General features: G+C 41.4%; 1 protein-coding gene across 1 annotated transcript in view; it reads left to right on the top strand.

Moving 5' to 3' along the window:
• pola1 (polymerase (DNA directed), alpha 1) overlaps window positions 1-26183 on the top strand; it is a 210286-nt gene that overhangs the window by 160476 nt on the left and 23627 nt on the right. The window contains exon 36 of the mRNA XM_052013854.1: window positions 165-261. Coding sequence (XP_051869814.1) covers window positions 165-261 — 97 coding nt within the window. The remainder of the gene's footprint in view (window positions 1-164; window positions 262-26183) is intronic.

The following is a 26183-nucleotide window of genomic DNA, read 5'->3' as shown; positions in this document are numbered from 1 at the left end:
AATGGAAGCATAGGAAAGTAAATTGGAACTGGAAGTTTCACACCATTTAGTTATAAGTAATGTCCTTGTATTGTAAACGGGGGTTTTATAAAGTGATCTTGGAATTTGAAATTGCAGTAGTCATATTAATCTATCATTTTCTCTCTCCACCCTTCCCCCTCCAGTATCCTGATAAGGCCCTGTACACCCAGCTGTGCTATTATCGCTACATATTTGACTGGGATTATGCACTGGAAAAGGTTGTCTCTGAGCAGGATAAAGGTAAGGGGAACATTAAAATAAAATTCAGTGTCCTTCATTTAATGGGGATAGTATTCATAGAATGAGAACATACAGATGTTGCACTTGGCATTGGTCTTTATTTGTGAAAGAAATTGTTTAAATATGAGTTTGGTCTGATGGATTCCTGATCATTTTGGACTAACGCAAGAAATTTGCTCGGTGTAACTTTCTCCTTCCCCATATTTTACTTTCTCCTAATGTTTTCATTCATTGGCTTAGGAACTTAATACTGTTAAATCAACACTGGGAGATGAAATTATTAATCTGAAGTAAAGATAGGAAATGCTGAAGTGTCTAACAAACTAATCAGCATTTGGATGGGAATAACGGATTGGGATTTATCTGAATTAGATTTGACTCAGGATTGTATTCTCTAAAATAATTCATGTGACCTTATCTAAGCAATACTTAACATACATATAATTAATGTATTTCAGGGAATAAACAGTCACTAGTTGCCCTTGTCCACAATATGAACATCACAAGGGCACTTGATCAGTCTATTGCAGAGGAGTTCAATGGTTGACATTCACTGACTGTGTCTTAGGCAGTGGCTAGTGGCTGATTTTTATACATTATTTGACTGCCTTTCTTCCATACGTTGATATGTTCATTGACCAAAATCCTTAGTTGAGATGGGATTTGCGCTGTTTTGGTGGAGGAAAATGATTTCTCCTCTGCTAAGAGTGATAAAAATTCTCCCAAATTTCAGTCCCAAATGCATGATCTTTTATTTTAAAATAATTCTTTTTTGTTTCGGATTCCCCATCTGTGGGAAATGATCTGTGCACATTTACCCTGTAGAAGGGACATCAATTTAAAGTCTTCAATTTGGTTATGATAAATCATCTAAACACAGAAATATTAGTCAAATTTATACAACTTATCTTCAGAAATTAACCCATTAAGGCCTACATAAAGATGTGAATTTAGCTGATGTACAAAACTCTTCAACAAATGATACTCGATAAGTAGCATATTTAGAAAGCAAGAAATATTTAGTGTCCCTTGAAAATCTCCCAGTTAGGTCCATCTTGGTTCAGAACATCCATGTTTCTTCTCACTATGTTGTGCCTCTTCAAACTATACTTTCTGTATTAGTTGCTCATTTTCACTTAAGATAAAGTACCAAAGAAGGTTCACACCAAATAAAATTTGAAGTGTTGGATTTTTATTCAACCACATTGCTCATCTTAGTGATACCTTAAAAGCATAAGGTAAGCAACTGGCCTCCTCTTGTAGCTGCAATATGAATGTGGCTGGCCCAGATACATTTCTGGCTGCTGGTTTATGCAGAAGTAGGGGTTTAGCAATGGTAATGTTGCTGAATGGCAAAGAGCGGTGGCTGTACTCTTGTTGGAGGTGCTACAAAAGCAGCACATTCAACGTGGAAGTCTAACCATCCTTGTTTGCCATTGCCTGGCATTTGTGGCATAAATATTATGCGCCACATATCAGCCGAAATCATGAAGGTCTTGCTGCATGTGGGCAGGGACTGAGGAGCAACAAAGGGAACTTGACCCAGTCATCTTCAGCCATATTCCTTTGAACTTATCATGTTTCCAGGTATGATGAAGAGTTTTATACACCAGCTAAATTCACATGAAGAGAGTTTTCCCCATTGACTTTCAATTTTACTAGGAACTCACTGTCATTTTTGGTAAAATGCTGCCTTAATCTCAAAGGGAGCCATGCCAGCCTACCTCCTGGAATTTACCTCTTTTATCAATGTTTGAACTATGGCTGTGATGAAGTCTGGAGGAAAAAGACCCCAGTTTAACCAAAACCAAGCACACTGCAGATTATCGCTGAGCAAGGCTTTCTTTTAGAGCACCATCACTGTCACTTTTCATCACTTTGCACATGATTGAGCAGAAGCTAAAAGAATGTTAATTGGCTGGATTGGATTTGTTAATCAGGCAAAAGTAGGCACTTGCCCCTTTTATTGGGTAGTTGACAGTATTGTTACAGCAAATCTTGGCCAAGTCTTGGCCATTTCTGGACTGCAGATCTTTACATTGCAGCTGGTATGTTTGGTATATTCTGCAGTCAATTATTGGGCTCTGCCATCATTGAGAATGGGGGTGTTCACGGAGTCTCCTGTTGCTGCAGGTTAATTGTCCACCACCATGAGTAGGTATGATAGGACTGCAGCTTTGATCTCTCCTGTTGGTTCTCAGATTGGTTAGTACTGTTTCTAGCGTGTTGCTTGTGCTATTTTGCACACGTGTGGCCTTTATGTAGATAGTAAGTCTGTCCACTTGTGATCAATTAGAACCTGCATCACAATTTCAAAGAATTGGATTTGCTGAATGAGAAAATCTAACTAATTTAAACATCTGGACTGTTAACCACTTTGCTGACCACCTGTTTACTCCAAGCTTTTTATTTCAAATAGATTAAATTCTGGGATTTTTCTCTTTACATTTTCCCATTTTGTGTGTAGAATGTTGGAACTTCCTGAATCTGAAATCCTAATGTTGCTTTATTTTCAGCTTAGTCAATATTCTGTGTCATAAATCTTGTTTGCTAGCTGTGCTCACATTTACACACATGCACAAAGGGGTCCTGTACCAAACTGGTCCAATGATTGGGTGAACTAAGTTTTGATTCAATTATGTAATGTTTGCATGCTTTATTTTACTTACAAGCTACTTGGAATTTATGAGCATGTCATTATACATGACCAAAGCACTGGAAGAAGAAATGCAGACATGGGAGAGGTGAGACTTCTTAATTGGTGCTGAGATCCATTCTTGCAACCTAGCAGCAAGAGGCCAGAGTCCAGGAGTAATGCCCTTGGCCAAAGCATGCTGCTGTCAAATACAAGTGTTGCACTGCCTGATGGCACAGTCCTCATAGCCTCCAGTTGTGTATGGATTCGGAGTATGTCCTTTCAACTGTTTCATGTAGTTGTAAAAACTGGAGCAAACCCATTCACAATGAAACATGGCAGCTTAAAATGTTCTGATTTGTCTAATATGAATATTGATGTGATTTCGGAGCAACGGAAGATGAGGGGGGACCTGACAGAGGTATATAAGATGATGAGAGGCATTGATCGGGTAGATCGTCAGAAGCTTTTTCCCAGGGCTGAAATGGTTGCCACAAGAGGACATAGGTTTAAGGTGCTGGGGAGTAGGTATAGAGGAGATGTCAGGGGTAAGTTTTTTACTCAGAGTGGTGAGTGCGTGGAATGGGCTGCCAGCAACGGTGGTGGAGGCGGATACGATAGGGTCTTTTAAGAGACTTTTGAATAGGTACATGGAGCTGAGAAAAATAGAGGGCTATGGGTAAGCCTAGTAACGTCTATGGTAGGGACACGTTCGGCACAGCTTTGTGGGCCGAAGGGCCTGAATTGTGCTGTAGGTTTTCTATGTTCTATGTTCCATAACTTGTTTCTCGTCTCGTTTTCACCAAGTTTTGATTTGATTTCCTTCCCTGTCAAATACAGTTTCCCAGAAATGGGCATGATGCTCTCTGTGTAATTTGGGAATTCTGCTGGGAAGTTCTCTTCAGATACGGGGAGCAGAAAAGATGAACACAAAAGGCCAGGTCTGAATCAGTTGAGAGGGTAGCAGACCAATATCTAGCCACAGAGTCAAATAGGAAAATGCAGCTCATTTTATACAAGAACATGAGAATTTCAAACAGGAGCATTTCTGTGGTTTATTAAGATCATGGCTGATTCTGTGCCTGTAGTCTACTTTCCTTGCCCAATCTCCAAAATCTGTGGTTTCTTCTCTTGATCTCAACCTTGAACATACTCGATGCAACGCCAGCCCTCAAGTCAAGAATTCCACAACTTTATGATCATTTGTGAAAGAAATGTCTCCTCTTCTCAGTCCTAAAGGTCTAATCCTTTATTGTGAGATGATGTCTTCTGGTTCTAGATTCTCCAGCTGAAGGAAATAACCTCCCTTTCAATCCTTCTCAAAATCTGGTACATTTCAATGAGATGATTTCCAATTCTCCCAAACCAGCACATGTAAGCCAATCTTTTCTCAGTCTCTCTTGAAAGTACAACCCCTTTTTCTGGGAATCAATCCAGTAAGTCTGCTTTCTCTCCAAGCGGTGTCTTCACTGTGCTGCTTGAGTTAAGTTGATGATTATGGAACTTTGACACTTGATACAGCTGATCTTCAATTTTCCCATTGGAAAGCAGTGCTGGTGAAAGTCAAATTGCCTTTATCTTCTAAGCCATTGTCTCCAAGACTGGCTTATGGTAAGTTGGCTAACCTGCAGTACACTGCAGCATTGAGGAACTGAATGGGGTGCTTTTTCTTTGGGGGGTGGGAGGGGGGGCATGTGCAGATGTTTAAGTTATACACATGCACATGTCCTTAATGAGCTGAATGATTAATGGGCAACAGAGACTTGCAGCCTTATGGTTTTCGTCCCTTTTCCTCACACTGCAGACAGCCCTGCATCTTTTGTTAGGCCTCAGAGTGGCAGGATTCCCAAAAACAGGGCGACCAATGCATGCCTCCCATCAAGGTCACTTAGGCTCTTTTTGCAAATGGTTTTGCGTTTACAAGTTGGATAAAGGAAGCTGGTTGCTTCATTTCTCTCCTCGGGAAGCTTTTGATGACAAACTTAAGACGATAGAGAAGACCTGCAGTGACGCAAAAGGTATTTTGCATGGCATATGGAGGGTGGAGGGAAGACGGGTTTACCAGTCTGGATGGGTGTACTTTTTCATTGGTTGAGTTAAATTCATGACTCATGATTTGCTGCAAGATGAAGTATGTTTCACCAGCCAATGCACCAGTTACATAGATTTTGAATACTTGTGTGGCGACTTGTTCATTTCCAACAATCCAGTTTGTGGTTGCGTTTCAGCAGCTTATGCCTGGCCCTCAGTGTTCTGCACGATCCCTAACACTATTCGGCATATGCAGAAAACCAATGACTGAGAAAGTACAGGAGCTGGAGTAGGTCATGGTGCTTCTCAAATCTTTTACGCCATTCAATTGGATCATCCCTTGATAAACCTAGTCTGGGTTTATTTAATAAATCTGGAATCCATGCTTTAAGTGTTATTTAGCCAAGACTTGATTTTGTACACCTTTATAGGCAGTCAAAGAAGTCCAGTCATTCAAGATAATTAGTACAATCTGACCTGCATCCTGAACTCCCCAAAAGCACTCGGAGGATGTATTGACAAGAATGATTACATCTCGAAGGTGGCTCACCATCACCACAACCTCAGGAGCATTTAGAATGACCAATCACTGCTGGGGGATAAAAATCAGCTTTTTAGCAAATTAAAATGTCATGGCTGCTAATTATTTGTTCAGAAACTGTTAATTGGAAATCAATGGGCAATTAATTATCTCATTCAGAAGAAATCTGTGTTTGGGTTTGATATAGCACAGCAGCCATGCAGGCATGTTTTTTTTCTCTCCTTGTCCCAAGTTCTGACTCTGCATTTATTTCTTTTTTTTGCCCTAATCTTTGGCAATGCTTTACTTTTTCTGCATTTTCAGTAAAAGAAACTATTTTCAAGCATACAAGCATATGAATTATGAGAAAGAGCAGTGCATTGGTCCCCTTAAGCCCGCACTGCTATTCAGTAAGATTGTGGCTGATCTGATTGTAACCTCAACTCTGCATTCTGGATTACCCACAGGAACTTTTCACCCCCTTTCTTATGAAGAACCTATCTACCTCGGCTTCAAAATTATTCCAAAGCTCTGCTTCCACTGCTCTTTGAAGAAGATCCATCGACTTGTGACCGTCTGAGAGAAAAAAGTTGCTTCATCTCTGCCTTAAATGGGTGAAACTCTATTTTTTAAACAGGGATACCTAGTTTTGATTCTCCCACAAAAAAAACAAACATCATCTCTACATCCAACTTACTAAAATCCCTCAGGATCTTTTATGTTTTAATCTGGTTGCCTTTCACTTCCAAAACTCAGTGGATAAAAGCCTTGCCTTTCCAATCTTCCCTCAAGAGACAACCTGCTCATTCCAGTTAGCAACAGAGTTAATCTTTTCTGAACTGCTTCTAATACATTTATATCCTTCCTTTAATTAGAAGACCAGTACTCCACAGAATACTCTTGATGTGGATTCACTTTTCCCTGATTAACTGAAGCATAAGCCCCCAACTTTTGAGTTCTGTTTCCATTGAAAGGAACAGAAACATTCTGCTCACTTTCCTGATTGCTTGTTGTGCCTGCATACTGGCCTTTTGCGAATCGTGCACTAGGACACCCTGATCTCTCTGCAACTCGGCTCTGCAATCTCTCAACATTGGGAATTTTTTTTCTCCTCCTTCCTGCCAGAATGGACAGTTTGACCAATTCCCACTTTATAGTCCTTTGCCAGATCTTTGCCCAATCACTTAACCTATCTACATTCTTCTATAGCCTCCTTGTGTCCTCTTCACAACTTAACTTTCCAAGCTGTCTTTGTATCATCAGCAAATTTCGCAACCATACGTTCAGTGCCTTCATCAAAGTCAAATATATAGATTGTTTAAATTGCTGAGGTTTAAATTGGTTTTCTACTCTTGTGATTTTACCTTCTGTGCACGGTAGTATAGCGGTTAGCAGCGACCCGGGTTCAATTCCCACCACTGTCTGTACGGAGTTTGTACGTTCTCCCCGTGACTGTGTGGGTTTCTCCGGGTGCTCCGGTTTCCTCCCACGTTCCAAAGACGTACAGGTTAGGAAGTTCAGGGCATACTATGCTGGCGCCGTAAGCGTGGCGACACTTGCAGGCTGCCCCCAGAATACTACGCAAAGATGCATTTCACTGTGTTTTGATGTACATGTGACTAATAAAGATATCTTAACTTATCTTAGTTTTCAACTCTTTCCACATCTATGGCAAACTGGCCCCACTCTTTTTTTCTCTTGCTAGTATGTGCAAGCATCTCTCAGTATTTAAAAAGCTGGTTTTGAAATTTTCATTTTTTTTGTTGCAATGTCAACAAGGTGAAGGCAAGCGATGGAACAGAAATTTTTCATCAGCATCAGAATCTTTACTACTAAGTTACGTTGTACTAAAAACAAGGCAGTACTGCTGAAATTGATGTATTCACATAGTATAAAATATGATGTATTCATGTAGTATAACATAATAACTTGATAGAATTCTCCATTTTCTGCTTGCTTGTTTACTGCACGAGTTCAGGTCCTCGTTTTCCAATTAAGATAAGTAACGGCATGTCTAGCAGAATTAGCTTAGTCTCTATTAGCTTAGAGAGGTCATGGAATTATGGGTAGGGTAGCAAAATGGGTGGAGCATTGGCTGGTTGGCAGGAAGCAAAGGGTGGAAATAAAAGGATCTCGTTCTGGTTGGTTACCGGTTACTAGTGGTGTGCCGCAGGGGTCGGTGTTGGGGCCGCTCCTTTTTACCTTGTACATCAATGATTTGGATGATGGAATAAATGGTTGTGTGGCTAAGTTTGCGGATGACACCAAGATAAGTGGAGGAGTAGGGAGCATAGAGGAAATAGAAAGGATGCAGAGGGACCTAGACAGTTTAGGAGAATGGGCAAGGAAATGGCAGATGAGATTCAATGTTGAGAAATGTGCAGTTGTACACTTTGGAAGCAGAAATAAGCGGGTAGATTATTATCTAGAAGGAGAGAAGATTGATAGTACGGTAGTACAAAGGGACTTGGGGGTACTCGTACAAGATACCTTAAAAGTTAACCACCAGGTTGGATCGGTGGTTAAGAAAGCGAATGCTATGTTGGCATTCATCTCGAGAGGTATAGTGTATAAAAGTAAGGAAGTGTTGATGAGGCTCTACGGGGCACTAGTGAGGCCTCATTTGGAATACTGTGCGCAGTTTTGGGCCCCACATCTTAGGAAGGATGTGCTGACGTTGGAGAGGGTTCAGAGGAGATTTACGAGAATGATTCCGGGAATGAAAGGGCTTAAGTATGATGAGCGTTTGTCGGCTCTTGGTCTGTACTCACTGGAGTACAGAAGGATGAGAGGGGACCTCATAGCGACATTTAAAATGTTGACAGGTAAGGATAGAGTAGATGTGGCTAGGCTGTTTCCCTTGGTGGGCGAGTCCAGGACCAGAGGGCACAATCTTAGAATTAGAGGGTACAGTTTCAAGACAGAGATGAGGAGAAATTTCTTTACCCAGAGGGTGGTGAAATTGTGGAACTCCTTGCCACGCACAGCAGTGGAGGCCAGATCAGTGGGGGTGTTCAAGGAGGAGATAGACAGATATCTAAATAGTCAGGGTATCAAGGGATATGGGGATAAGGCTGGAAAATGGGATTAGAATAGTTTTTTTTTCTTTTTTTCTTTTTTTCCCACCCCATTTCTTTTTCCCTTTTCCTTGGAGCAGACTCGATGGGCCGAATGGCCTGCTTCTGCTCCCTTGTCTTGTGATCTTGTGATCTCTTTGAGCTAAGAGACGTGAATTATCACTGGCAGAGAGGAGAGAGTTATTCTAACTCATCTCCATCCCTTACTGCTCATGACCTTTATTTGAAAATGTGCCTCTTTGAATTGTGCATTCATCCTTTGTGTGCATCAGCAAATTCTGAATTTAACTTCCTTTATTGTATGTATTTGTGTTTCAGACTCTGTAGACTTTTCGAATGTATGCGTGAGCTTCCAATCCACTTATGCCTTACACTTGTGAGTTATTAGCTCCTGAAGCTCCTGTTCATTCAATGTCAACCAGTTGTTGTTTTTGCCAGTCGAGAAGCCAAGACTCTCTTCATGCGTGCTAATTCTGGTGGGCTTCAGGACAGCTCCAAGTGCTGTGAGCACTGCCTATCTCATTGACTGAGAGTTGTCAAGTTGTCTGTGAGGCATTGTCTAGGGAGAGCTACCTTTGAGAATCTCTTGAGAATTTCAACATTAATTTTCTTGTGGCAATATTTTTGTTGCCATGTTGGGACAAGGCTGATGGAGATGATTTGGCAGTGGCCAGGACAAAGGTCATTGGCACCTGTCATGGCATGAGTGATGTGGACATCCCTGCTTGGGCAATAAGGTAATCCAACTGATGCCAATGACTGGAGTAGGAATGTTGCAGAGTTCCCTCTGGCACAACAAGGTGTTGATTATGACAGCATGGTGCTCCATGCATTTTGCCTGGAGGACAGAAAGTAACCCTTGGAATTAGCTTTCCCCTTGCCAGTCACACTGTGTCAGAGGGTTTCGTCTTTTCTGAACTTGGCTTTGATTAATTCGTTTTTTGCTTGGGTATTTTCAAGGTCTGAGTAGAAGTCCTCGTCCTTATCTGTAGCTTCCAAGGTTGGGACATTTGTATTGATGACCTTATGTTGATTCCATGTTAAAGTGAGCAGGAGATTCATGAGATGTTCACATGTATGACAGGAGGAGCCACTGAGATACTAGTCTAGCTCGTTATTAACACCAGAGCCCACTCCATGAAGACGGTGTCCCTCTTCTGGAAGAAAATGACACACTGCCCTGTTCCCTGAGCTGTCACTTCCTATTCAGAGTCTCTCACTCAGGGCAGCAATGTTAATGATGGAGCATCTCGAGTTTTGGGCTTGGATTCACTGTTCACCAAGGCCCTGATATTCCAGATGTCAAACTGTTTATAGAGGAGTGGAAGTAACCAGGTGGTTTCTTCCAACATGGAATAACCATTTCATGCCCTCCACCATGTGGACTAGTCAGACTGAAGCCTTGATCCAGTGGTAAGGGAGACCAAGACGAGTGGAGACCAGACCCTGCTAATCACCAAAGCGAGATTTGTCTGGATTGGAAACTCCACCACACCTGAAGGGAAAGGAAACAACCCCGCAGGTCACTGAAGAGCAAGGTCCAACAGAAAACCAATCACCCAAGGAACAGATCGTTTGTGCAAAATAAAACACAGGAGTTCTGACAATTTGCGTGACATTTGCAGATTCTCCAGCAATGTCAAGACATCTGCAGCTTAAGCACCCAAGATCTCTCCCCAATGTCTCCATCCCACAGTAATGTAGCTGATCCAGGCTGTTTGTCACCCCTGACCGACAAAACTTTGTAAAGGTCATGTACCGATGTTTTTTTAAAAAAAACAAGGCCTCAAGAGTTGATAGCGTCCCTGCTGAAGTTCTAAAACTTGGCGGTGAGGAACTTCGGTTACAAGTCACCTCATTACCTATGTTTGGGAAGAACAAGACTTGCCAGGGAATCTCAGAGATGTTACAGTCATGATCATCTTCAAGAAAGGAATCATATCCAACTACTGTCCTGACATAGGGGTCTCCGTGCTCTCTGACACAGGAGAAGTCATTGGCAGAATCCTTCTCAATCACTTCCTCCTTCGTGGTCAAACAGCTGCCCTTCCTCCTATGCCTTAAATCACAGTGTGGTTTCAATTCACATAGGGCACAATGGACATGATCTTCACTGCATGACGACTCAAAGACGGATGCAGGGATTAGCACCAACCATTACGCATAGCTTTTTCTGACCTCACTAATGCCTTTGACTCCATCAATTGGGAGGGGACTGCAGAGCAAATTTGGTTACCCCAAGAAATTTGATTCCATCTTCATGATGGTATGCAAGCAGTGATACTAACCAGCGAGTCAGCAACAGATCCAATCTCCATGCAGTCAACAAGGCTTTGTCCTCCCAACACATTGTTTAATCTTTCTCGCCACAATGCTGCACCACACCTCCAACAACCTTCCCACTGAAGTGGAACTAATCTATGGCACTGAAGTGAAACTGTTCAACCTTCCATGCCTGCACTCCAGAACCAGGGTGACCCCCACTTCATTACTCCAGCTTTGGTGTGCAGATGATGTTTGTGTATCTGCGTGTATGGAGATGAACCTTCAGGCCCTCACTGAAACATCTGAGAGGACGGACCGTGGTAAATTGGTTTATTATTGTCACGTGTACTGAGAAACGTGTAGTGAAATCTTTGGTTTCCATGCCATCCATACAGATCAATTCATTACAACAATGCATTGAGCTAGTACAAGGGAAAACAAAGTGTTCCAGAATAGAGTGTTCCAGTTACAGAGAAAGTGCAGGCAGACAGACAATGAGCTGCAAGGCCGTAATGAGGTAGATTGTGAGGTTAAGAGTCCATCTTATCGTACCAGGGGACTGTACAATTGTCTTATAACAGTGGGATAGAAGCTGTTGAGCCTGGTGGTATGTGCTTTCAGCTTTTGTATCTTGTGCCCGATCGGAGGGGGGAGAATCAGAACCAGAAGAAACGATGTCCAGGGTGGGTGGGGTCTTTGATTATGCTGGCTACTTTACCGAGGCAGCAAGAAGTGTAGGCAGAGTCCATGGAGGGGAAGCTGGTTTCCGTGATGTGCTGAGCTGTGTCCACATCTCTCCGCAGTTTCTTGCAGTCACGAGCAGTGCAGTTGTCACACCAAGCCATGATGCATCTGGATAGGCTGCTTTCTATGGTACATTGATAAAAATTGGTGAGTGTCAAAGGGGACATGCCAAATTTCTTTAGCCTCCTGAGGAAGTAGAGGCGCTGATGAGCTTTCTTAGACATGGCATCTATGTGGTTGGACCAGGACAGACTATTGGTGATGTTCACTCCGAGAAGCTCTCAACCCTCTCGACCTCAGCACCATTGATGTAAACAGCAGCATGTGCACCGCCCCTCTTCCACTCCCCCCACCCCCCCGGCCCCTGAAGTCAATGACCAGCTCTTTTGTTTTGCTGGCACTGAGGGAAAGGTTGTTGTCAAGACACCATGTCATTAAGCTCTCTATCTCTTTTCTGTACTCTGACCCATTGTTATTTGAGATTCAGTCCACTATGGTTCTATCATCTGCAAACAGGAGCATGTGTACCGCCCCCCTTCCTGAAGTCGATGACCAGACCTTTTGTTTTGCTGACATTGGGGGAAAGGTTGTTAGCATGACACCATGTCACAAGGCACTCTCTGCAAATTAAGCACACTCTATCAAATTGCCCTGCCGTACAACACTGCACTCTGACAATAAAGGTCCATGATGATACCCTGAATGATGTGGTCCCATAATTGTTGGGAGCTCTCTCTCAATAAAGGCAGATATTGAAAATGAAATATGCCATCGCCTTTCGTGTGCCATGATCAGGACTTCATACCTGGCACAAAGCTCATGGTATCACTGACCTCCTGAGACTTTAAATTAGCTGGAGCATCTCAAAGCATTGGAGAGATATCATCATCGCTGGCTCTGCAAAATCCTTCATATACAGTGATGGAAAAAGCAACCTGACATCATTGTCCTCTCTCAGACCAACGTCCCCAGAATTGAGGCCCTAATTACATTCATTATCTCAATTGGGCAGGCCAGATCATTCATCTATTCGAGACCACACTTTTGAAACAGACATTCTATTCCAAGTTTGGTCATGATGAGAGATCACCAGGTTTGCAGAGGAAAGGTTTTCCTCAAAACCTCTTCACAGAAATGCAACGTCCCCACCGATTCCTGACGATGCCTGGCCCATGACTACTCAAAGTGGAGGAGGAGCATTCAGGGTGGTACTGGTTACTGGTGTAAATTACCACCCATCCTCCCATCCTGACAAGCACATCCTGCCCTGCTTGTAGCAACATCTGTGAGTTCCACATTGGTCTTTTATTATTCACCCCAGAAACCACTAAACTAGAGTAGAAGGCAGTCACACTTCATCCCAAGGGACTCCCCAAGAAAAATACAACCGTGTATCTAAAACAGCTGATTGTGAAAATCAGTTGGAACACAATTAAATATTCTGCAAATTTAAAAGCGACCTCTGGTTGCTCACATCACTGAATTTTCAGCTCTGGGACTTGGATACAAATCCAGACCCAAATGGTGAGATTCTGCTTTTGCTTTTCTGGACTAAAACTAGTTAACTCCAAGTACAAAAAGCTGCAGGTCTGTATTACAAACTATGCAGAATAATGATCTGAAGAAAGAAAAAATATTGCATTTATATAGTACCTTCACATCCCTTTCAAGGCATTTCACAGTCTGTGAGATGCTCTTGAATAAGTGTTACTGTTGTGATGTAGGAAACAATGTAAATATGCTTGCACTGTGCATGAAATGTTCATTTGCTTCTTGGTACGTTAAGGGATTCAGGACAAAGCTCATCAAGACTGAGTTAATAGTGGAAAGTGCTCTCTTTTGCAGTATTACTATCCTTCACTTTGAGCTTTCGCTGACATGTAAAAAATACTTGCCTATTATGAACAATATTTTGTGATGCATGATCTGGATTTCTGCATTTCTGTAAGCTCAAAGCTTGAATGAAATGTTAATTTATGAATCGGAGAAGCTGAAGCAAAACAGAGGTACTTATTTGATGAAAATTAAGACATATTTAAAATAATGACATTTGCATTTCTATATCTTTATTACAGTGAATGATTTTGAAAACCTTTTGCATGCACTTTTGCAAAGAATTGTCAATGAATTCGTTATTATTCAAGAATTGAATTCTATTATACTACTTTCCTTAGCTTGTTCAAAGTATATTGTTCTCTTGTGCAGAGATTCAATAGAGAAAGAGGAAAATAGCTGGTGAGCAAAAGGAGCATTGGTAAAATGTATGGAAATTAAGAGCCTTCAATTGGCAAAAGGAACAATTAAAATACGTAATTATGAAAGAATGGGACACACAGAGTACAGAGAAACAAATTAAATCAATTTATCTGTATTTCTTTGCTGAAACTCACAATAAGGCTGCTGTAATGAGATTCTTTCTCTGTCTTGAGGTACCCTGGTTTTACATACCAGCCCTGTATTTTGAATGCACTTTGGTACTCATCTCCGTGATGGAGTATAACACGAATAGCCTTTTTAAAAGATTGTGATTGGCACCCTGTTTTTGATACATGCAATCATGGTGCATGTTAAATTCAGAGGACTTGTCTAATCAAGAATTCAATACAAGAAGAGGTGGTAGCTAGCATATAACCCACTGTAATAAGTGAATATGTTGATTGAAAACAGCTTCTAGATTGAGGAAATGATAGAGATTGTAATTGGGATGAAAGATGAGCATGATGGTGCTTATGTAGTCGAAATGGATCATATTTCGGTAATAGCAACTCATTTAACAAGGGCGATCTGGGATTCTTTTCAACATTCTTGGTTACTGATTGACGATGTGACAATTTTTAATGTGACTGGTCTTGTAAAATGGTGGCACTGAAGCACATGGTGCACTGAATAACCCCATGTCTCCTTGTCCAAATGGGCAAGCAGCTTTGCCCACTTTTGAATCGCAGTGCAAATGATTGCCTTTAAAGTCAAGTTAGCTCTATGTTGCTTTGTTCTGAATATTATAGTAATTTTTATTCCTGTGCTTTTTTCTTAGAGTGTATTGTTTGCCCAGGCAAGCTGTAGAAAATTGCTGAAGAAATGTGTTATTCCTTGCTGCGGTGGTATTTAATTTTATCCTTTCCATTTCTGTTTATTGAGAGCAGCAGACAATAATTTTGTCTGGAGATGAATATCTTATTTAAACTAATCAGCTGCTGGCTTTGTTACAATCACACCATCTTTCTGCAACACCTCTCTTTTGTTATCCAATTGTAGCTGGGCCATCACTGGCAATAACTTCTCTTTCCCATCCCATGCTTTTAGTACCTGTTCCCCAAGTGTCCATCTTTGAGTCTTTGCTTTCCCAAATGTAGGTGCTGTTTCATGATGTTAGCATCTGCATTCATGGAGGTAGCGTCCATGTGTACCTTGTTATGAAACCCTACTCCACTTCACAATTCTTGTGGTCCCTCCACTGCCACTGGTTTGCGGGACTAGTCGTCTGTCAGACGGACTTTCTGCATCTAAACATGGGAAAGAACAAAGCCTTTGAATTTGGCCATGCTAATAAACATTATCCCTCACGAGTAACTGCATCTTTTTCCCAGCCTTCATCCTGGGTTGAAAACAAATCCCATTCATCTCCGAAATATGTTTCAGACCCCCAAAGCCTTCCATTATACTTCCATGGAATCGTCCTACTGCTAACAACCGTACTGCTGCCCTTCATACCATAGAAATCCTCTTAATTTTTTTTACTCGTCTCCAGAGCTTATCATTCCAATGCCCTTCTATCCATTATCACAGTCTCCACCAGCATCAGTTCATCCAAAATTCTGCTGCACATATCCAGCTTCACATTCCATTTCTTTCCTGAGCATGATGACCAATCCACTGAGAAATCTTGCCTTTGTGTTCGTATTCTGTGATGCTCTCATCCTGCCTTTCTCCCGCACAATAAGTGCTGCCCCTTCCTCAGTCGTCTTTCTCTAACCTCTGTACATCCTCTCACTCTTTTCCTACAATTGGCAGCTCTGCTTATATTTGCCCTTTGCTCTGAGATACTCTAGTGCCTCCCCCAAATCCCTCCAACCTCCCCTTCTAATTCTTCAAACATTGTAGTAGTTTACTTTTACCACTGTGACCATATGGAATCTTGATGTTCCCTACTGCTACCATAAGGAACATTTCAACCAGTTTTCCACTCTTCTTGTTTCTGTGTCTAGAATTGTCTCCAAGATCATATAATTTCACAGCTGACTTTTAACTTTACTAATTCTAGCTTTACCATTTTGGCACAGTATTGGATTATTATTGTGTCAGCACCATTGATTTTCCCTAGTACGATAAGATGGGCTCTTGACCTCGTTATAACTTTGCACCTTATTGTCTGCCTGCACTACACTTTCTCTGCAACTGTAACAATTTATTCTGCATTCTGTTATTGTTTTACCTTGTACTACCTCGATGCACTGTGCAATGAATTGATCTGTATGAACGGTATGCAAGACAAGATTTTCACTGTACCCCGGTACATGTGACAATAATAAACCAATTCCAATTCTTTGGGCATTTTTGTTCAAATTTAATAACACCCATTTGCCTGAACATGTGCAGAACTTTCACATATTGCTGTCTAGCTGCCTATTCAGTGTTTATGAAACAGCAGGGCATTGAGATATTGAACAGATTTATGTAGGTTCTCTTCAAAAAGACATAATAAATGCTTTCTGCCAATTGCTTTTTCTCCTCTTCCATTGAAATTCTCTCTAATATGGAGAGATGCATAAATTTTTAGTCATTTATGTTAGCTCTGACAATGTATTGTGCAGTGGGAAGAGGAATTCAAATGGTATATTGCTGCCAGCTCCTCGGTATTGAACAGATCCTCAGTGCTGGTTAGCTACAGGTGGCAGACAGGTTGACACCAGCCTGCTCTTGTCCTGATACTGGATTGATACCTTGCAGCAGCTTTGAGAATTGGAACAGTGATTGTTAACGGAGGCTATTCAGAGGGTTACAGTGGTTAAAATATTGGTCATGAAATGCCCTTATTCACAGTGGATGCTTATGCACCACATCCACCCAGAACAGTGGCCAAGCAATGAGAATGTGTATTTGACTATTCACATTAAATTTACTTTGGAGAAAGTATGAGGTTGATAACTTCTGTTAGACTAATGTACAGCAGTTATGGTAAACACATGCTTTTGAAACCTCAGAGGATCATTCTGACACATGGCTGATAACTTATCACTCGAAAGGTTTGACAGCCTGTGTTTATTCTAAAATGCTTTAGTATACAAGTGATATCTTTTTAAGATTATATGGACATTTTCTTTTATATAATCAACTGCTACTTAAAAAGCTCAATTTTTTTTCCAATGTGCAGAACTAATCCTTTTCACAGGGAAAATGTACTTCTTTCACATTTAGGGGATGAGTTGAATGTGTTTCCACGCTCTCACAGAGTAATACCTTCAGTACTACCTTTCAGTTTGTAACATTTTCTCAAAAAAAGGGTCAATATGATTCACCTACTATTTGAATTTTTTCAAATCAAGGACTGGTTTACCAAGAAAGGTTTGAATAGTGGATTGTTTCCTATTTGAAACTTATTTCTTTGCTGAATGAATGGAACATGCATGAAAATACCTGTGGTCCCAGGCCAATGTCCCCAGCATCAAGGCTCAAAGTACACTCTGCCACCTCTGGTGGGCACAAGACATCATTTGCGAACACAACACCAGACTCCTAAAGCATGTACTCTTCCAAGCTTTGCCATGTGAAGAGATTAGCGGGAGGACAGAGGAACCAAATAAAGCACGTTTCCAAAGCTTCCTTTTGGGGAAAAAATGTAACATCCTCACTGATTCATTCGAATCCCTGGCCCATGATGGCTCAGAATGGAGGAAGGGTCTTCAGGATGGCAAGGAGAACCATGAGTCATGGAGTTGTACAGCATAGAAGCGGGCCCTTCAGCCCACAGTGTCCATGCCAGCCATCATGCCTAGCTTTTCTAATTCCACTTGCCAACATTAATTCCATATCCCTCTCTGCCCTGCTCATTCAAGTACCTGACCAAATGCCTCTTAAGTGTTGTTACTATTCCGGCCTCCACCACCTCCTCTGGCAGCTCATTCCAGGTATCAACTGCTCTTTGTGTGAAAGAGTTACCCCTTAGTTCCCTTTTAAACCTCCTCCCTCTCACCCTAAACCTATGCCCTCCAGCTTAGACACCCTCCCATGGGAAACGGACACTGGCTACCTACCCTACCAACTCACTTCATAATTTTACGTGCCTCGATCGTGTCACCTCTCGGTTTCCTTTGCTCCAGGGAAAACACTCAACCTATCTAATCTCTCCTTGTAACTCAAGCCCTCCAATTTCTGCACCCTCTCAAGTTTAATCACATCCTTCCTGTAGTGTGGCGAGCAGAACCGCAACAGTACTTCAAGTGCGGCCTAACCAGTGTCTTGTACGACTGTAATGTGACGTCCCAACTCCTATTGTCGATGTCTCGACTAATTAAAGCAAGCTTGCTATAGGCCTTCTTCACCACTCTGTCTACCTGCGATGCTACTTTCAGGGAACTTTGTTCTTGTACCCCAAGATCGCTCTGTTCTACAGCACTCCCCAGGACCCTGCCATTCACTTTGTATGTCCTGGCTTGTTTTAACTTTCCAAAATGCATCACTTTGCACTTGTCCGAGTTAAATTCCATCTGCCATTCCCTTGCCCGCTGCGCCAGTTGATCTATGTCCTGTTGTAACCTTAGACTGTCCACTATACCACCAATTTTGGTGTCATCTGCAAAATTACTAAACATACCACCTACATTCTCATCCAAATCATTAATATGTAGGACAAACAACCGAGGACCCGGCACTGATCCCTGTGGCACATCACTGGTTGCAGGCCTCCAATGTAGAAAAGCAGTCCTCCGCTACCACCCTCTGACCACCAAGCCAATTTTGCATCCTATTGACAAGCTCACACTGGGTCCCATGATTTCTAACCTTCCAGACCAGCCTACTGAGCAGGATCTTGTTGAAGTCCATGTGGACTTCTTTCTGCCCTTCCCTCATCAATCCTCTTGGTCACCTCTTCAAAAACACTCAGTCAAATTTGTGAAACACGATTTCCCACGAATAAAGACATGCTGACTGTCCCTAATCGGTCCTTGCCTTTCCGAATGCAAATAAATCCTGTCTCTCAGAATCCCTTCCAACAACTTTCCCAACACTGATGTAATGCTCACTGGTCTTCAGTTCCCTGGCTTATCCCTGCTACCCTTTTTAAATAAAGACACAACATTAGCTATCCCCCAGTCTTCTGGTACCTCACCTGTGGCAAATGAAGATACAAAAATCTCTGCCAAGGCCCCAGCAAACTCCTACCTTGCTTCCCATAACATTCTAGGATACACCTGCTCAGGCCCCAGGGATTTATCCACGTTTATGTGTTTCAAGATGATCAGCACCACCTCCTTTGCAATGTTGATATGCTCCTGTGACTGGGAACACAAGTGGAAGGAGAACACTGCCTTCTATGCTACTCACCCACCCATCCCATTGAGCACCTCCTGTCCCTCATGGGAGAGTCTGCAGATCCCACATTGGCATCATCCTGCACTTCAGAACCTACAGAACTGGAAGTAAATCTATCCTCCAACCCAATGGGTCCCCAAAGAAGAACTGTTAAATGTTTCTGGTACTGTTTTGGGCTGAGGAAGTTTTTTTTTATTTATTCAGTCATAGCTTGTGGATGTCACTGGCAAAACCATCATCTGCTTCACATTACTAATCCCATTTTGGTAGATTCGGTGGGTCGTAAAGAGGCTGCTCCATTGATGAGTCGATGAGTCAAGGAGTCACACTTTGATGAGGTTATAAGTAAACTAGATGTATTTTCACAAATAATCCTGAAACTGAGATTTTCATTCCAAATTTATTTTATTCTTTGAATTTGTATTACCATGGTGAGAATTGAACTTGATTAGTTGTCCAGGCCTCTAGTCCAGTAACAGAGCCACTGATGAGTGATAGGGCTATCACTAGATTTGTTAAATTGGTTTATTATTATTATCACACGTACCGAGGTACAGTGAGAAACTTCGTTTTGCATGCCATCCATACAGATCATTTCATTACAACAGTGCATTGAGGTAATACACAGGAAAATAATAACACAATGCAGAACAAAGTGTTACAGTTACAGAGAAAGTGCAGTGCAGACAGACAATAAGGTGCATGGTCATAACGAGGTAGACTCGTGACCTCACAATCTATCTCATTGTAGATAAGATAAGATATCTTTATTAGTCACATGTACATCGAAACGCACAGTGAAATGCATTTGTGCGGAGAATATTCTGGGGGCATCCCGCAAGTGTCGCCACTCTTCCGGCGCCAATATAGCATGCCCACAGCTTCCTAACCCATACGTCTTTGGAAAGTGAGAGGAAACTGGAGCACTTGGAGGAAACCCACACAGAGTCACAGGGAGAGCGTACAAACTCCTTACAGACTGCGGCTGGAATTGAACCTGGGTCGCTGGCGCTGTAATAACATTATGCTAATCACTACACTACCGCGCCTGCCCTACCAGGGGACCATTCAAATGTCTTATAACAGCAGGATAGAAGCTGTCCTTGAGCCTGGTGGTGTGTGCTTTCAGGCTTGTATCTTCTGCCCAATGGGAGGGGGAGAAGAGAGAATGTCTGGGGTAGGTGGGGTCTTTGATTATGCTAGCTGCTTTACCAAGGCAGTGAGAAGTGCAGACAGTCCATGGAGGGGAGGCTGGTTTCTGTGATGTGCTGAGCTGTGTCCACAATTCTCTGCAGTTTCTTGTGGTCACGGGCAGAGCAATTGCCATACCAAGCCGTGATGCATCCGGATAGGATGCTTTCTCTGGTGCATTGATAAAAATTGGTGAGGATCAAAGGGAATATGCCAAATTTCTTTAGCCTCCTGAGGAAGTAGAGGCGCTGGTGAGCTGCTGTCAATTTTAAGTGTAATACTTGAGGGTGTTCGTTACTATGGTTGCTCTGCATTAGAAATACTTCAGATGCATCTGCAGATATGAATTTTGACTTTGTTTCATATTTGTGAAAAATTCACACAGAAGATGTGAACATCTTCAAAAAAAAGATACACAAATAATTTTTGCATTTTGGTCTCAAGTAGTTTACCTAGTTGAGAAACTGGAAAGAAAGATTGCTTTATTTACTTCAATTTCACTGAAGTGCTTTGAACTTTAATATAGAGTACATCCCAGAAAATGGCTCTTTGTATTATATTTCACAATTGGCTCACGGGTTCGTGGGCATTCACAAAAGCTTTTGCAATTGTTGGCAGGTTAAAAATGATCCATCTAATCCAAATTTGTATTAGAGGGTGGGTGGGAGTGGTGGGAAATGTTGGGATGGGAAGTGAACTATTCTGAAGAAGCTTTCTGTTTTGCTTGTTTTCTGTAGTGAGTATAAATTGGCTTTCTTTAAGTCTTTGATATTCCTCCATGATGTGGCTTTTTAATGCCTGCACGTTTTTACTTATTTTCTTACTGAGGTGGGCAGTATTTCAAGTTCACTCAAAGGGAATCTAACGTTAAAATGGAAAGTAAGGATTAGATTGTGTGAACCTTTGCATAAATTTGTTTGGGCAAAGATGGCTATTACACTAAAGTAACATCAGACAGAGGAGGCTGCAAATGGCTCACTGGAATTGCTTTCAGCCACCCTAGCTCTGATTGGACATGAGGCCTTGGCATAGAACTGGGGATATTTTGAAACAGGTAGATGTTATAGCTTGTGTCTAAAATTGAACTGTTACTTGGGAACTTAAATTGGAATTCCATGAGATTAAAATTCAGCTAGTCATGCAACCTGCAAGAAAAAAATATTGTTATAGAGGCCATTTGCAATTTGTATTTTCGTGACTAACATTTAGTGGAATGTTGTTCATAGGTCGTCAGTTACAATGTTGCCTGAAATTTTCTGTGCAATGATGGTGAAACTCGCCGTTCACTGTTACTGCACAAAACTATTAAATGCAAGAATGTAGAAGTTGGTGATGTCCTGCTTCTCCTCACACTGTGACACTTTTGCAGCCTTTGCATCTATAGTCAGTGGAAGCTTGTTTCCACTTGTCGCTATAAAACCAGTGAAAATATTGGTGTATGAGGTGTAACTGTAAAAATGAGGTGTAACTGTATTTAATAACAAATTAAGTTATAATTAACTGTTGAATAAGCTCTCCAGTCCTGAAATCTACATTCCTTTGACATTTCTTTTCTGTTTTAATCCCACTTGTATGTACAATTGTTATGCAGCTTTCTTTACTGTAATTAAAATGTCAATTACACAATCCACATTTTTATATCCTGTTTTGTTGTCTCTGAGAACTCTTCAGGCAGGACTAGCAGATCAGGCTGCATGATGACTTTACTGTTGCTGGTTCTGAATATCCTGTGTAGATGGCGTCGGGTTTAGTGTCACACTCCAGGTTCTCCCAAGCTTATGAAGGCCTAACTTGTAGACAGCCCGTATGTACGAAAGAGAGTTCAGCAGACCGACGGGATTGACCTGCAGGTTGCTATGGGGCTGTGGGCATCTTCTGCCACCTGGGAACTTGGTTCCCATCCACATTTCCAACTTGTGAACTGTTTGGGTTACAAACAGTTCACGGGGGTGGAACCCTGCTGCAACCTGGGGACAAGCTATACCAGAGAGGAAATTTTCACACTGGAGCCTATGAAATTTTCATGGACCATTTATTCTGAGGCTGGTGGTGAGCTCCACCTCTTTGCCACTAACTGCAAAATGTAGTCAACGTTACATTTCACAAAGGAGTAGTGGATTGACGTGAAAGTCCCTCTTCAGCTTGGTTTAGAATTGTATGCACTAGCACCTATTGGGTTAAGCACATGGTTATATGGAATATAGTATTTATAGTTCAGAAGTCCATTTCTTTCCTTGTGCTTTTTTAAGATTTGAAACTCTATGTTAATGTATCACAGCATGACTTGGAGGGGGTAAATGTCTCAGTTACATTTTTTTTCCCACTGTATGGTTTGGCTGAGTTACTAATTATATCTGCTCTCAACTGCCACACAAAGAAATGGTTGCATTGTAGTTTATATCTGTTCACTATTTATGGAAAGCCAGCAAATCCACTGAAAGGCAAAGAAGGCTGAGTTCATGGTCGCTACATGCTTCTGAGGCACACTTCATAGCCTCGCTTTGAAGTCTACTCCCAAGGGTACGTAACAACAACATTCCTTTATTTTGTAACTAAAGTAAGTTGTGCAAGATGGAAAACAGTTTGATTCCATTCTGAATTGGATATGAAATGAATATCAGCCAAAAGTAAAGAAATAGAATAAATTTTCTGCAAATTTGTAATTAATTTACAAAATTAAATTGTCTTTAACCTTTTAAGCATCTAAGAGATTAAAACAAGCTTTAAACAGCAATTTACTTTATCAAATATGTGCTAGTGAGTTTGCTGGTGTTATAGTTTATCTCAAAAGGGGATAAAATATTGTTTTTGAGCTGAGAACATTCCGTGAGCACAATAATGAATCTATTTCAATCAGTTTTATTTTACTTTTTATGAACATATGAAAATCCAGACTTGTTCCATCAAGCCTGTTCTCAATGGACGATGAAACTAAGCATTATTATTGTCTGTGCTCCCTCCCACCAGCAGTCATGTAACCTACTGGCGTGGGCACAAACCCATGTGTAAAGCTCAAGACTACTTCGGTGGGAAGGGGAAGAAGCGGGCATTTTCTCACTGACCCGCTCAACAGATCAAAGCAAATTTTGGAGATTTCTCATTGTTTTCCTTAAACTCTCTAATTCAGTTTAAACACATAACCTGCAGGCCTCTCCTTTGCCTAACTTTAAAAAGTAGCCAATTCTCTATGCCTTTTGTGAAAGCCTTTGGGCTTTTCCTGAAAATTATTGTTTAACTCATTCACTGGCTTGCAAGACCAACATTTATTGCCCTCCAATTGCAAAAGAAGATGATGATGCTCTGCCACACTGAACCTGTGGTAAAGGACCTGCCACGTTTCGTTTGGACTTTGTGGATTTTGTGACATTGAAGGAAAGGCAATATGTTGCAAAATCAGGATGGGATGCAAGGGAGGGGAATTTGCAGGTGATGTGTTCCAATGTACTTGCTCCTCTAGGTGATAGAGGTCACAGATTTGAGAAGTGCGACTGGAAAAGCCTTGCTGAGTTGCTTCAGTGCATCTTGCAGGTAGAACAAACTGTGGCCATGTTGTGGTGGTGCTGGATGACTGAAATTTAAGTATTGAATAGGTATATCTCAAGAGCACTGCTGGATGGTGTCAAGCTGCTTGAGTGTTGTTGAACACGTGCTACTTCAGGGAAGTGGAAAGTATTGATGCCATTCCTGATGTGTGACTTGCAGGTGGTGAAAAGTTTTGGTAAAGTCAGTAGGTGCATTAGTAGTTGCAGAAGCCTGTCATATTGTAGATATTGTATTAATGAATCTGATCACTGGTCCTTTTTGGGCAGTGCAGAGGGCTGAGTTCAACAACTGTAATGCAATGGAATGTCAAGCTGAAGTGGATGGATTCTTGTTGGGGAAATCTGGCACGTGTGGTGCAAATCTGGCACTTGTTCTTAACTAGCTCAGACCTGGATATTGTTCACATCCTATTGTGTCTGGGCACAGACTGCTTCATTATCTGAGGAACAGTAAATAGAACCAAACGATTGAGTTTCACCAAATTTTGAATGGATGGACACTCTATTAGGCCAGAATTTGAGGCCAGCAGCAAGCATCCCACAATGATGACTAATCATGTTACAAAGTTGCTCCTTGACCAAGTGCAATTACCTCAGCAGAGCTTGCACAATGGACCTAGCGTGATCTCTCTCTTTCTGGCTGTTCATGGTGCCTTTCTGATGTAATGGAATCAAACATGGATGGAAAAGTCTTTGCTGCCAGCTAAGCCAGGCCTCTTGACTAAGCTGGAACCATTGCAGTGATCAAGTACTTGGAATGTTCAGGAAGATTCAAAAGCTGTTCATTATAATAAAAAAAATTCTGAAGAAGATTTGAAACTTAAAACTGCCAAATCACCCAAAAAAGTATAAACACGAGCAATTAAAGGCCAAATGTGAGGTTATGCCTGCCATTTGGTGACCACACCACTGTGTGTAGTTGAGACTGAGTTTATGCACGGAACTCTCCTCCATTCACTGTATTTTTCTGGAGAAATTGCCCTGATTTTATTGGAAAAGTTGCTGTAGTTTATTTCTTCAGTAATTTAAATAGACTCTTCTATTTTTAAAAAAAGAGTAAATTGATTTTGTCATTTTGCCAAAAACTCTTTACCATGAGTCAAATGGTCCACCCACCTCATTGCCTGGTACAGTTTTAGAGTGACGTGGCATGTTTTTGATGTTTTAATTTTTTAAAATCTAACAAATATTTACCTTGGTCCCTTTTTGTCATTCCAACCATTGGTGAATCTTACCTTGCACCAAGCCCAACCTAAAGTGGTTCTGACAAAGGTCACAGAGCTGAAATGCTGACTAATTCTCTTTCCACAGATGCTTCCTGACCCGTTGAGCTTTTGTAGCATTTTCTATTTCAGATCACCAACATCTGCAGTTTTTGTTTGCTTTTCAAGCTTGCACAATGTTCGTTTGTAAGTGGCGGGAGCTCCTAGAACATGGCTCTCCCATCTGGGAATCCATGAGGAATTACTCAGAAGAACAGGAGCAAACTACTGACTGGAATTATGTCATTTCCTCATTCGTACCAAATTCTGGACTTACTTAACGTTTATACTATGAAATATCAGCAGTTACACAAAAATTTCCACAGAATTTGGGCCAGTCTGGAGAACTTTTAGAAATATATACCACTTTCTACATGAACTTATTCTGTTTCAAAATTGTCCCGTTGTTCATGCACAACCTGGAATCTCTTTTCCAGACCCTTTCTTTTTATTTATTGTGCATTACGTTTGAAATGGAACCCAAGTAGACTCAGTTCTGTTGAACGCCCAATGTCACACTCCTGCTTGATGCAAACAAATTCCTATTGCTTTCCGCTTGAAGGTTTTCTGAAATGGCATTAGCTGGCTGACAGTAAAATTATAAATATTGGTGTTGTCACACTACTCTATAATCATGAATTAGAATTTTTATTCACAAAGGACTCGGAGTTTTTTTATTGAAGATGTAGAGATGTGGCAGATTTTTAAAGATTTTAATAAGCGATAGCTCTCAGCACAGATTATTCTTTTTGGTATGGGGTAAGATTCTGTTTCTTTCAGTTACGTATGAGTGAAGGATTAGTTTTGGTATCTGGAATGTTATACTATTTCTGCAAAGCTGTGTCTTCAATTCACAAAGAAGAGGTATCATGCAAGAAAATAGTGAAATGCACAAGAGCATAAAGTAACGAGGAGTGATGTAACTTCCGTGCACTGAGTAATGCAACTATGAGTCAGGTGCAATGAGAACAGGGTTTTACAATAAATGGCCACTCAAAGACATCTGAGGAGTAATCACCTTGATTGCTTGTCCCATCTCCCTGACTGCATTGACTTCTTGCTAGGGCTTGGACCCATAGATGGATCCTCAACATTGGGGTGGGGGTGTGTGGTGGCAAGTAGCAA

This window comes from Pristis pectinata, chromosome 4 (genome assembly GCF_009764475.1).
Source record: "Pristis pectinata isolate sPriPec2 chromosome 4, sPriPec2.1.pri, whole genome shotgun sequence".
Classification (NCBI taxonomy): domain Eukaryota; kingdom Metazoa; phylum Chordata; class Chondrichthyes; order Rhinopristiformes; family Pristidae; genus Pristis; species Pristis pectinata.
Note: the sequence above shows the minus strand (reverse complement) of the source record. Positions and strands in the feature narration are given on the sequence as shown.